Source organism: Amyelois transitella, chromosome 3, assembly GCF_032362555.1.
Source record: "Amyelois transitella isolate CPQ chromosome 3, ilAmyTran1.1, whole genome shotgun sequence".
NCBI lineage: Eukaryota > Metazoa > Arthropoda > Insecta > Lepidoptera > Pyralidae > Amyelois > Amyelois transitella.
The window spans coordinates 9,995,486-10,009,297 of NC_083506.1; the positions used below are offsets into that span (position 1 = coordinate 9,995,486).

The 13,812-nt window shown below is 33.8% G+C and overlaps 2 protein-coding genes across 6 annotated transcripts in view; one reads left to right on the forward strand and one right to left on the reverse strand.

Moving 5' to 3' along the window:
• Nucleotides 1-251: 251 nt before the first annotated feature.
• LOC106140100 (uncharacterized) lies at nucleotides 252-1,552 on the forward strand. The gene is made up of 2 exons (XM_013341630.2): nucleotides 252-1,120; nucleotides 1,428-1,552. The coding sequence occupies exons 1-2, from the start codon at nucleotides 368-370 to the stop codon at nucleotides 1,434-1,436; spliced, it is 762 nt and encodes a 253-aa protein (XP_013197084.1). The 5' UTR covers nucleotides 252-367; the 3' UTR covers nucleotides 1,437-1,552.
• A 1,054-nt stretch (nucleotides 1,553-2,606) lies between these two features.
• The window catches only part of LOC106140135 (solute carrier family 12 member 6), a 292,621-nt gene continuing 281,415 nt past the window's right edge, over nucleotides 2,607-13,812 (reverse strand). For all 5 annotated transcript variants that reach the window (XM_060948205.1, XM_060948209.1, XM_060948198.1 and 2 more), the window contains 6 exons: nucleotides 13,531-13,746; nucleotides 13,013-13,120; nucleotides 11,473-11,622; nucleotides 8,405-8,514; nucleotides 7,828-7,967; nucleotides 2,607-7,251 (listed from right to left, as the gene is read on the reverse strand). In XM_060948205.1, coding sequence (XP_060804188.1) covers nucleotides 7,160-7,251; nucleotides 7,828-7,967; nucleotides 8,405-8,514; nucleotides 11,473-11,622; nucleotides 13,013-13,120; nucleotides 13,531-13,746 — 816 coding nt within the window. In that variant the 3' untranslated portion in view covers nucleotides 2,607-7,159. The remainder of the gene's footprint in view (nucleotides 7,252-7,827; nucleotides 7,968-8,404; nucleotides 8,515-11,472; nucleotides 11,623-13,012; nucleotides 13,121-13,530; nucleotides 13,747-13,812) is intronic.

The following is a 13,812-nucleotide window of genomic DNA, read 5'->3' on the forward strand; positions in this document are numbered from 1 at the left end:
TAATTCAGAAATATTCAAACAGAGTCTCTTCTTAGGAGGCGCTTACCATTATCAAAAAGCGTTCAAATGGGGGCCTTAAACTAACTGAAATTTTGTTCAATCCAGCATACTTTTGTTTTTTACGTAACTGACATCCTCAGACTTTTGCTTTGGAGTTTGTTGACCGTGCCTTAAAAAAATATCGATCATGTACTACCTGCACTGTCAATTAATCTCAAATGTCATTAGTTTGTCAATTTGAAGCTCTGTTTTAGTGTTTTCACGTCAAGTCAATAGCTTTGTTTTTTTGCTCGTTGTATGGTTTATAAAAATTTATTACTGTACTTTTAGTTTTATTGTAAATATTAATAATAGTCTGTTTATAAAAATGACTTTAGTCTTACGAAAGTATTTGTTGTCAAAAAATAACGCATTAACATATAACATGTGCAATGCGTTTCGTCGTACCTTTAGCGGCGACAGGAGTAATGATACCGAGTTTATCAGCAGTACGATTTTAGTTGAGAACGGTTTTAATGTTCAAGAGCTGCCTGTTGTAGTGAGAAAATGGAAAAATGTGGAACTAGAAGAGCCGGACCTTCAGGTCTCTACGAAGAGTAAAAACGAATCAATAAGTTACCAACTTATTCAAGCAGAGTTCAGACAATGTGTGGATCTTCGCGACGTTTTTTCTTTGCTGTCAAAATGTACCAAAATAACCCCAAATATTGCTCTTGGTGCTATGGAGAGAATACAATATCTGGAAAATAATCCTAGTGGGATAGATAAGGAATCAAAAAATATGCACATCAATTTGGCAAAAGGAGCTATTTTAGATAAGTTAATTAAAGTTGTTTTAAAAACAGAAGACACTCAGACAATACTGAATATCATACAATCAACTTCTTTATTCATGGAACCCTATAAATCTAAGTTTTGTGATGAACTTCTCTTTCGAACACTTGATAATAAACTAGATGTAGAACAAATTTGTACGTTCCTTACGTTTCTTATTGAAAATAAGACTGTCCCACAGTATTCTACAACTATTGACAAACTATGGGTTGGTTTCATTCAGAGAGAAGGAGATATAAATGAAGAAAACATTGGTCAAATCTTCTCTATTTTGTCTGGGTTGAAGGTGAGTAAAAGAATATTATTAACCTTATTAGAGCAAAAGTTATCTCAGCTGTGGGATAAGATAAAAGTGCCAGTTATGCAAGACATACTGAGTGCTTTTGTTGACGAAAAATATTCTTCCATGCAGACTTTTATCATAGTAGGTACATGGCTGCATTTGAACATACATGCATTAGACGAAGACTCTTTATTGGATATTATTACAAAAATAACAAGGTTGAACTATACAGATAATCAAATTCAGAGAGCATTAGAGAAATACATGAAGCTTAAAAGTTCAAAGATTGAGTCACATGTGCTTGTTGTAGGTATTTTGAACCATTGCATGCAATTCCATATCCGAAGTGAACAAATATTGCAAGCTTCAATGGAGTATTTTTTGTTGAATTGCACAAATTTGCCACCAAGCTTTATGAAGTCTTTCATTTTTCCCTTTGGGTTTTTATCATACTCAACAAAGGAAATATTTTGGGAGCTGGCAGAGCATGTAGTATTTGATAATTTTCATAAAGTAAGTTCTGACAATTTATGCTCAATAATTCTATCATTTCTTTATGTGGGAAAATATCCATTCAAATTAGTCAACAGAATTTGTAGTCCGGAGTATTTGGTTAAAGTGAACCCAGAAACATTTAGGAAATTGCATTTGATTGATACTGCATTGTCCTTAGAATGTGGACAGTATACAGGACCTCTGATACCAAAGGATCATTGGTACCAGTCTTTGAAACAGGACACTAGAATAAAAAATGTAGTTGATAAAATTATGGAGAGTATCATTGATGTGGCAGGTGATACTAATAAAGTGTCCACGGCAGTATTGCTTCCACGATTTTGTGCAGATGAGACTTATCTCATAGATGTTATGATACATCCGGCTAGTTTGGACACAAATACTCCCAACTGGAAGTCCAAATCTGTAAAAAATGAGAATATAGCTATTTTAATTCACTTGCCTGATCATTATTGCTCTGATAATGAACAACTCGTTGGTCCTCAAATGATGCGGAAAAAACATCTTAAAATATTAGGGATGCGAGTAGTTAGTCTCAAGTATTCAATACTTAGTCAATTTTATACTTCATATAATAGTAGTGATCTGAAGAAGTATCTCATTGAGAGCATAAATAATGCCGAGCCATGTATGTAGAGTGGGGAACTGATATGAATGTGATAGAAAAGAATGTCTATTCAATATATTAATATATATTTAATAAGATTATGTGATGATGGAATGTACCTAGTTATATATTGTACCAACTGTGCCTAAAATGAATGTGATAATAGTATAAATATACCAAAATAATAATGATCATAAAATGTGTTATATTAAGTATAAAAAATATGATAAATATAATTCTAGTCTTAGTCTTTGGGATATGTACAGTTTATGACTTAATAAATTTATTTATGTAATAAAAATTGTGTGTATTTTTATTTAAATTGACCAAAGATTTCTAGGGTAAATCAAAATGAAATGATTGAAGTATTTTATCATTAGTTTATTTTATTATACTCATAACATCTTTCTCTTAAATTTACTCACTGGCTAATTCTCTAGAATTATTATTTGAATACTTTAATAATTTCTTAAACAACTTTTACATTTCGAAATATATTTCTAATAAAAACTCGTTCCAGACCAAAATATTTAGTAAACAGTTAAAACTAGATTGTCGCGCTGTGGCGCTGAATTCTGTCGGTGTATTAGGTAGTCTGATAACATGAATGCGAAGATAGTTTTTAGTTACAAAGGTACTGAAAAATGTCAATTGAATATGAGAGTATTAATATACAATGGGGGAAACCATGTTTCATGAGCTCAATACCCAAATGCCAGCGTGGCTAGTGGGTTTCCAAAGTTTTTCAGATGGCCTGAAGGTGCACTACACGTCAGTGAAATCACAGATAGAAAATGGCTTTTAACGTTACGACGTTATTTCCATTGATTACCCATAGCCAGAAATGACTACATAATAATTTATAGCCATAATGGTGTATCACAGCAACTCTAGCCTGAATTTAATTGTAAAGAATGTGTTTACGCTGACTCACAGCCTAAAATCTAAAATACATAATTTTACATCAATAAACTTGACACTCGACAGTATTTTTCATACTAATTCCCGTCAGTTGAGATGGTTTGTAATGATATAATAGATGTAAAAATAACAAAGTTATTTTTCGGAAACAATACGTTTATATTAATTTTTATGTTCCTCAACTGAAGGAAATTTACATTTGCCATCATAGTTATTGAAAAGGCAGTCGAAAAATGCTTTGTGAAAATCCGTGTTACAAAATGAGTTAATTCTTCTAGGATATACTTTTAGAACGTTTAGGATTATTCGTCACTCATTCCATAATTAAGTTAGGTATTTTTATTACGAGAAGGAAATTGTCATGATTGTAGACTGCCAAAACATCAGATTGACATAAGATACACCCGATGGCAATTACATAACTATACTGGCTCCGAATAAGGCTTAAATGTACGATTGAATTAACGAACACGATTTTAAATCTATTTGAAATAGGTTATCTATGTACCTATGTGCATTTCTTGAATTACAACTATGTTAGTAACGTGACATCTCTAACACTCAATGTTAATCCAAAGCTATTATGATTATAAGGTATATTACCGAAATTTATTGAAAGATGACTGCTTAATTAGTCTAGGTACTTAGTATCCTACGCCTTAGTATTGCCAAAGAGTTTGTAGTTGAATGGAGATAATAATTATGAGGTTTGGCACTCGTTTGTGTTTACTGAATGACAGCGCTTCAGAAGAATCCTATTTGTACCTATAGTTCATATTGAGATAAATTCCCACCCAGCCAGAATTCTAAAGATCCAGTAAAAAGTGAACTTCGTATATTAAGATGATTTCTATTACTAATTACTGACTCTTATTTAGAAAGTATTTTTCTACGGATTAAAATATTATGTATCAATTAATAAGATCGCTCTTAAATTATAAGCGACCCACGTATCAATTGCAGATCATCTTTGTTCAAGGCATGGAATGTTTTTTGCTGTGATAGCTTCTCATCCACAGCTTTAAATCATATAATTATAAACTGTTACAGTATACAATTTATAACATTATATTTCCGAGCATCTAAGCTTCTGAAAAGTTGTTTAATTTGTCTTAAATATAGATGTAATTTTTAGCAATAAATACTATGCCAAGTAATTCAGTAAATATTAAATATATCATTGGGAATCCAATTACCAATTAGTAAATAAATTTATATTTCAAATAAATATCGTCCTACCTATTAATAGGCATAAACAGTATAAAGATAATTTTCTATTTGAAAAGGAAGATATGTAACTATTTCTATAATTTTGTCTGAATTTGTATCACTACGTGATTATGAATATTACAACTCAAAGCCGTTACGACGTGAGTAATCTATTAATAAATAATTTTGAATGATTTATACTTAATTTGATTAAGTGAAATCTCACTGGCACGTAATATTCGAACTCATACACTGCACCACAATATGAAGACCTTTCCTTCCATTAGAATTTACTTACTTTTAATATTTTGATGGCACCGAGACACAGGGATTAAATAACATTATTTTCAATTTTTAATTTTCATAAATACTAAATCGAAAATTTTCATTTTATTCTCATGTTCTAAAACTCCAACATGGCAAAGAAACCTGTCTTGTCATATAATATTACCAATTAAAATTGGTATTATTTTCACTATGATTTCTCTATCTGCTACTTAATCATTTAAATAACATCATGCACTAAAGTTCCTTTCAAGACAATTGTTTGTTGAAGCATATTCCCAAATTGCACATGATTGCGAAGTTAGGTTTGTCGCGAAATAATCATCAATAAAATCTGTGTTGGATACTTAGACTCAATGCAGCTTGATATTTAATAAACTATTAATCTCGCGCAACTTGATAGTAGGTGGAAATAATTATGAAATATTTATGAGACTGCATAAATATTAGGAAAGTTATGAAGGTATTTCACTTATGGACTAGGATATTTTTACAACACCGATTCCTATTTGGCAGTTACCTAATATTCTTTATTATATGTAATTATCATAATTCTTAAACGTATGCCATTACCAAAATGAAAGAAATATGTGCGCTCCGCTATAGCAGACATAAAGATTTGCTGTCGTACCTATTGAAAAAGTATAAGTTGGGTTTGAATATTTTTAATGGTAAATAAATGTGTAAGTACTTAATTAATTATTATAAAATATAGGTAGTAAATCTCAAAATGTATTTGTATGTTAATTTCAATAGACTCGACGAAACGTATTCTTTTGATTTTATCGTTGATTTCAAATCGGTGATTTCAAAGCATGTTAAATAGGGCATCTCAAATAATGAAGAGGTGACCGGGAATAACACCAGGCGAATGATGTGTTAGGCATATCAAATATTTTTAAATTTTGGTAATGGAAATGGTTTTGAAATTAAAATTGACAAGTTTTATTTTACACAAAATGTACGAGTGTACTACTCGTTCAAATAGAATTATTTAATGAATTCTTAAAACTACACGTTCATGGTATTTGGTGTCATTAATGATAAATGAGACATTAGTCGCAAATAAAACTAACGCGTACTTTTTTATAAAGATCATATTTTTTTAAAGCGATTTCTATTAAACCTTGTGTACTTTTCAATTGCTACAACTTGTCAATATTCTAATTTTATCGAAGTTTATATCTAATAATTTTGTAGATTTTTATTAGTTTCTGTGGCAAAAATGAAGGCTATCTACAAATTGTAGGTTTTCTTATTGCAGACGCGTTTCCATTAACCTAAGTGAAGTTAAAAATAAATGTTGACAAGATGAAATTTTATATAAACGATCACAGTAAGAAAATGTCTAACTACGCGAATGTGCGTAACGAGTTCCAAAGTTCACACTTCAGAGTTATCTTCTCCGTGGAGAGTTTCCACAATAATCACGCGCATTACTCGCCTCGGCGTCAAATCTTAAATTTCCAACATTTTACATTCGTTTCATTTCCTTTTTTTATATTTTACTTGCGACAGTTGAATCTACTCACCATAAAACCCTGAGGATCTTTGGATACCTACATTATTTTAAATTCATTAGTAGTAATATTGTACATGCGTTAAAAGGAGATGTAACAAGTATTTTTTGGTATTTCCACTAATTTTCCTTCAAGATCATTAAAGTCAAAAGTGACTAGAATTACGATTGCTTTATTAAAAGTAATTTAACCACGTCTACGCCAGCTGGAGAATACGAAAAGGTGTATTTTCATGTTCAGTTCCACGGTAAGTTTTAAGTTGAGCAGATGTAAAAGTCTTAGAACCACGACTTAAAACAGAATAATTTTATTTACAAAATATATTTTTATCGATAAAAATCTTTATGATTTTCTTTAATAAATGTATATGCTTACAAAGTATCTACGTTTTTAACATTTATAAAAACAAATATAAAAAATATTAATAAACGATCGGCACTTAATTAAAGTGAACGTCGACCACAAAATAAAAATAATGACAATATCGGTAACCAAAAGATATTGAGATACTTAAATTAAATTCTAGCCCTAGTCTATGTAACAAAACCAACTTAGAACTAATGACCGATAGTTTAAGGCTCATCATTAGATTCATACATACATTTATCCATACATATCTATACAACAGTGAATAAATTTCAAATAACACATCACTCTAAACAGCAAATTCAACAAAACTGTCAGCTAACATTATACAATTCAAACGAATGTTAATATAATACGCAATCGTAAGAAAATACAATATTTATAAACGAATGGAACGAAACGTTCGTCTCGGCAGTCTTTCGAGGGCAATTATGCGATTGTAACGAGACGAGCAACGAGACACGAACTCGACTAATCGAATGTTCAAAATAGAGCACTAATAGTTATAATAGAATCACAAAGACATTTCATAAGGGCGCTCGCAGGCGCAGTAGCTGGCATAGCTAGCACTAACAGTTCGAGAGATCGTGCGAATAAGGATGCGCGTGCGGTGCGCGTTCACGAGTAGATGGTGATAACCTCGCGACCGCCTCCACGTACCATCAACACCTTTTCCAGACCTTCTGTCAGTACCTCTAGGAACTCCATGTCTGTGGTCAACAGAAATTAATTAGTATTTCAAAGAGGGTTGGGATTTAAGAAATGTTTTTTTAAATTTCAGAAACATTATTATCTTTACATTTATAATCTAAATCAAAGCTTGGCTTCGTGAAAAGTTTTGACAAAATTTGTGCAGGAATCGCCTCGTTAGAGCTTGTAATTCACTTGTCGCCTTTCAAGGCATCCACCGGCCATGCTTTTTAAACCCTGCTGTCTGTATGTAGCGTTCCACGCTTCGACTCGAATACAAAAGTATAGTTAAAACGTAATGCTAACAATAGGACTTCCTTTCAAACTTCAGTATGACTAGCGCATTCAGTGCTTGGTTTGGTCTTCAATGCATGGGAGTAAAAAGTTAATAAATAGTAATAACTATTGGACTCGTATCTCGAACTTAGTGTCCCTGGGCGTTTCGGATAGGTTTGGGACAACCAGCTGCGAGTTGTGCGCGTAGGTCACGATCACCTCGTTCAGTTTCCCTAATGTATGAGGTGCTTATGGTTTGATCTCCGATGAAAGGCAGTAAGAAGAAGAAGGCAGAAGTAAATAAATGATGTAATGCTTACAATTGGACTCCCTCTCGAACTTTGTGTCCCTGGGCGGTCCGGGCAAGTTCAGGATGACCAGCTGCGAGTCGTGCGAGCGGGTCACGATCACCTCGTTCAATTTCACCGCCGTGTGCATTCGTCGCACTGTGCCTTCGTCACTGCACCATACGGATATGGGTTATATTTTTAGTGAAATGGTGATACATCCGAATAATAATTGGGTTCAATTGATATATTTAGATTGTGTACGCGGTTAGTACGCGTTTCGTTTTACTTTTCAGATTCTGTTGGAATTTCGAGAAATTGATTCATATTACTCCCCAGCACTCCCCAAAGAACGAATAAAAAATGTACATCCCCCGACAAGGTAAGGTGTTGCATGAGTTTCGTTGTTAGCATTTTACAGGTTATTAATACAACAATAATAAAACAAAAATAGTTGGTTAACTTGAGCTTAGGAGCATAATTCCATAATTTTTTAATGAACAGTCGAAGGAAGATAAACTTAGTCCAATATCCACATAATACAGCGTCAAAGATGGTCGAGTTTATCTACCTTCGGCAGCTGAGAAAGAAAAAAAATATAAGAACTTACGGCGTGATGTCCGCCATGTTGGGTTTCGGTTTGAGCGCGTCTCCGTTGGGGTTGCTGAGGTTCTCCTTGTGCTTGTCAGCTTCAGGCGTGGGCGAGGCGTCTCCCTCACACTGCGACCGTTCATCGGGCGAGTCCCACATTGAATCGATTATGTGCAACAAACTACTCCGAAAGTCGTCCTAATTTACCCCAATTGTATCCCGTTTCAAAGTGGAATTTTGAATCGCGCACCGACAGTTGCACATGACGGATTCAAGGCGAATAAAACACGGGATGTCATATATTATATTAATTGTTAAACGTTAACTCACTACGGACATTCAAACATCCAATCTCTTAGCTAAGTGAACAACCAAACGAACTAAAGTGAACAAATCAACGTGGATGAAATCATTGGCAAACATATGACCACCGTGTGTAAATTCGCTAGGACTCGTTGGTGATATAAGTAAGATATGATTAGATATACAAATTAGAAAATAAAAGTAATGAGATGGTGTAGCGGTGCATATTCGTGTGCCATTTCATTGGCTGTATAGGTATTTGCCGCATCCATATAATTAAAGAAAAAATAGTAGATCACTCAAATTGAAGTTATGGCACCAGGAAATATTTTCATGCAAATTATATGGAAGTGACTTAGAAAAGCGATTTTTGTGCAGTAGCTTATAAGATGATTATTAAATTAAACATTTCCACTTGAAACTAGTGTGAAGAGAGAAAAGAAAGTGAAATCTTTTCAAATGTATTGAAATAATACAGTTTCTAGCGAATTGTTAAAACATTTCGAGCAGAGACGTGGATGTTTTAATCTCGTCAATAATATATACATAGATAGCTACTTGCATATTTTCGTGTACCTAAGAGAAGTAATACAAAATGGCAATTCAAAGTTAACTTTCTTGTGTAAAAATATATGGGTACATAAGACATCGATGCAAATCAGTGCATAAGAGTTGTGCAACTTCATCACATGCATTATGCTAAGTGAAATATTTTTTTTTACTCTCGTATAGTCATTATTTTTAGTACCTATTAGGTAACTTGAATTGAGCGTTCTTAGTTATTTGGTGGTGGTATTAAATCATAGGGCTTAAATCGTATTGATTGTATAATAACCAAAGCATATTGAAGTAAAATATAAAAAGGTTGGTTGAGATTGTTTGTAAATTAGGTAAGTATATAGAAGAATTTCGCAACTTTGTATCATTTATTTTAATAAATTAATTATTCTGTGTGTATTTCCTTAAGCCTATTGGAGAACCTCTAAGCGAGACGTTGATCTTTACATCAGAAATCGAACATAATTACATTATTTAGGATTACATAAATTAAAAGTGACGTATAAAGCATGAAAATATCGAAATGTGGTCACTTAATGAAAATGTAAGGCTTTATGAAAGTTATCTTGAAAAACTATCTACCAATTAATCATCGTCTTCAGAAATCTACTGATGACAAAATATGGGATGCTCAAGCGGGATTTCGAAAGGGAATGGGATGTACTGATCAGGTCTTTTCCTTGCGGTGCATAGCCGAAAAGTTTTTGGCCAAGAGTCAAAAAGTCTATTGCACATTCGTAGATCTGGAAAAGGCCTATGACAGAGTTGAGAGGAATGAATTGTGGTCAGCACTTTCTATGCATGGGGTGAGCAGTCTCTTAATACGAGCACTGAAATCCTTATATGAGGATTCGAGTGCTTGTGTCAGGATAAACGGAGCGCACACTGAGTGGTTTAAGATTGAGAAAGGCGTTAGGCAAGGATGTGTTGCGTCACCGTGGCTGTTCAACCTATTTATGGATAGCTGTTTGACAGATTTGAAAGAGTCTAAAAGTGGATTAAGGATGAATGAGTTACTCGTCAAATGTCTGCTCTATGCCGACGATCAGGTTATACTGGCGTCATCAGCGGAGGAGTTACAGGAGATGGTAAACTGTATGCATGAAGCTTTAAAAGAGAAAGGAATGAAAGTGAACGTAAGTAAAACTAAAACACTGGTTTTTGAAATGGAGAAAGAAATGACAGCATGTAATATTTTGATTGGAGGAGAAAAAGTGGAGCAAGTGAAAGAGTTTGTATATCTAGGATCAAAGTTTACATCAGATGGCAAGTATGATAGTGATATTGAAAGGAGAGTGAACGCGGGGAACATGGTGAATGGAGCTTTGCATGCCTTTATGAGCAGTCAGAAACTATCCAAAAAGGCTCGACTGGCTGTGCACAGGGGCGTGTTGGTCCCGACATTAATGTATGGGAGTGAAAGTTGGGTATGGCAAAAGAAGCATGAAAGCAGAATAAATGCAGTGGAAATGAGAGCGTTAAGGAGTATGATGGGTGTGAAATTGAGTGACAGGATAAGGAACAGCGTGATAAGGGAATGTTGTGATGTGAAAGAAGATGTAGTTACAGGAATAGAAAAGGGTATGTTAAGATGGTTCGGTCATGTGGAGAGGATGAATGAAAGCAGGTTGACTAAGCAGATATACAAGGAGAGTGTGGAGGGAAAGGTCGGAGTGGGAAGACCTAGACGAACGTATCTTGATCAAATTAAGGACGTCCTGGTAAAGGGTCAGGTCAAAAGTACCCGAAACCGCCGAGCTTGTATGAAGAGAGTTATGAATGTGGACGAAGCGAAAGAAGTATGCAGAGATCGTGGCAAGTGGAAAGAGGTAGTCTCTGCCTACCCCTCCGGGAAAGAGGCGTGATTTTATGTATGTATGTATGTATGTATGTTCAGAAATCTATTATGTATTTATCAACGGGTCGCTCAGTAAAATCTCTTTTACAATTGACGCAGATGTACTCAATTCATCTTATGTATAGCCCCTATATTTTTTCAGTTATTTCGCAGAGGGCTTTGCTCTGTATAATCTAGTTAACGCTAGTTTCGTGTCAATTCAATTAGGAATTTTCATATCAAAATGACCGTGATCGTTTAATTTCAGAGCCCAGGTTTAATAAGGAAAGAGGCTTAACTAATGTTTTGTAAGTACATAAGTAGAATTGATTACATTCAGCAGATTTTTTCAAAGAAATATTCATTTTGATAAGTGGCAACATTTTCACCTTGTCATCTTTGTCCTTGTCTTTGTCTTCAGTATCGGAGAGTGGTGGGGATGGGGCCTCTTCAGGTGGTTGGTCGGCGCCTGGTTCCGCGAAGCGCACCTTGCTTGCGGTCTTCACGTCCGCATGATGATGGTCCACTATCGCTTGAACCTGTAGGTTATGGGCAGATAAGTAACTATTTCTATACAAATGGATGGTCCATTTAAAAGAAAAGAAAAATAGCGAACGATGAAATTTTAAGTAAAAAAATTAAGATTGATTTTTATTTAATTAGACTTGTAATTAATGCTTTATGATTGGCATTTAAAGTTAATAGTAGATATACATGAATAACGCAATATTATATAGCTTACTAGCTTTATAAGTGTATGCTATTAAGCGAAATTTTGGCGAAAATACTCAACTCAGCAATGCGAAAGTAGTTTATACCTTTTATTTAGAATATAACGTAGCACTTATAAGTGGTAGCTTTGATTTATTTAAGTAATATAATAACTAAGAATTAGCTAACGTAACTCATATCGAGATCCTACGACAACATTGATCTAAAATATGTAAAGGATAGTGCACATTAGTAAAGAAAATGAGTGCTATACACTTATATAGATACCAGAAGAAGTAAAAGAAAAATTATTTAATATCACGCGTCATGAAAAAATGGCTACAACATTGAAAAGCAAAAATGTATCATGTCTTACAAATTTATGTCAAAAAGAAACATTAATGATTCTGATAACATCCAAGGCGTGAAATGATTTATGTTTGTGGATGAGAGGAATAAGAACATATATCAATAAATATCTAAAATTAAACCAATATAAACAGGAATACCTAAGTATTTTCAGACCGTAACTTTAGAAATTAAGTGTTTACACAAAATTTACTATTCAGAATTACGACACACGAAAAAAGGGAATAAGGTAACTATTTTTTATTAAAATACAGTAGGTAGCATAAGGACCTTTGGTAATTGCTATAAGTTACGGCCTAGTAGGTCTATTTCTTTTCACCTTCAAGCATTAATAAAAGAAACACTTAATCATTTACACATTGTTTCAAGGTAATTGCGCATTCAATGTGCAAATGATGCCAATGCGGGAAAGAATAAACTAAAAATAGCTAATAAAGTGGACTCTGTCGAAGGGGTACTATATCCGTTTACCAGAGGCAACTTCTCCTCAGCGTTTTCACGATAGTCCACGAAATTTTGCATCTGTGTTCAGCGACAGACAAACATCAGGTTAGTTATGCACATAGGTTATAAAGCTTGTACAATATAAATATTATGAGGCTTTATTTGTTCGTTTAGTATGATAAACAAGGGATGTCTTAGTGAAAATGTTTTATTGAGCTCCAAGTACTTTCAACTTCTCTTAAAAAATCTTGCTTATAACATCATCATTTTAAATTTGGACGAGCATTATGTTATAGATCAGTAAGAAATGCCAATAAAGCGGCATCAAGCTCCAAATATCAATTATTGTCTCGATAAAACCTACATAAATTAAAACTGATTTAGGAAACGAATGTTGGTACAAACCATGCCGAGCGTTTCCTTCTTGTTGAGCCTCAGTTCCCGTAACATCTGGTTCCGTTGCTCCATCATCAACGTGCGCTCGTAGGTGTACGCGGATATATCGCTGTCCGTCTGAAAATATTTAATCTTTACATCTGCTTCAATACAAATTAAAAGTATGAATGTAAAAAGAACATTTGTTTGTTAGCTCTTGATGCGTAATCTGCCGAACCAATGTTCTTAAAATTTCGCGTAAATATTATTCAGAGTTTGGAGAAGCTTATATCTTTTATCCTGGTAAAACCTATAGTTACCGTGAAATTTTCGAAATACCTATATTCTTTTGTAGGTAGGTGAAGCTTGCGGGTAATAGCTAGTACATTATACTTTGTCTGCTTTGTTAGTTGGGTTATGATTATCAATACAGTGGATCACTGGAACTCATAATTCTGCATGTACAATAATATTTTGAGTTTTAAAGTCTCAGCTTTTCATTTATACGTTATTCACATTTGACAAAATCGTCTGAATAAACGGCTTACCATTTCAACAACTTCTACTTCAGCTTCAATGCGGAGTTGGTAGAGGAACATTTTCAGATCCTTCTTCATCTGAATGGAGTTATCTTCCATCTGCGCTACGGTAAAGATGCGCATCTTACAATTCTTCCAGGTTCGGTGCTGTTTCAGCAGGAACGGCAAGAGCATCAGCATACCACCATCGTGCACGATCCACCAGATGTCAATGTTGCCAGATATCTATAAAATATTAACAAAAACTTCCATTTTGATTTTGTAATGTGGAATCCTAATAATTTTTTGAAT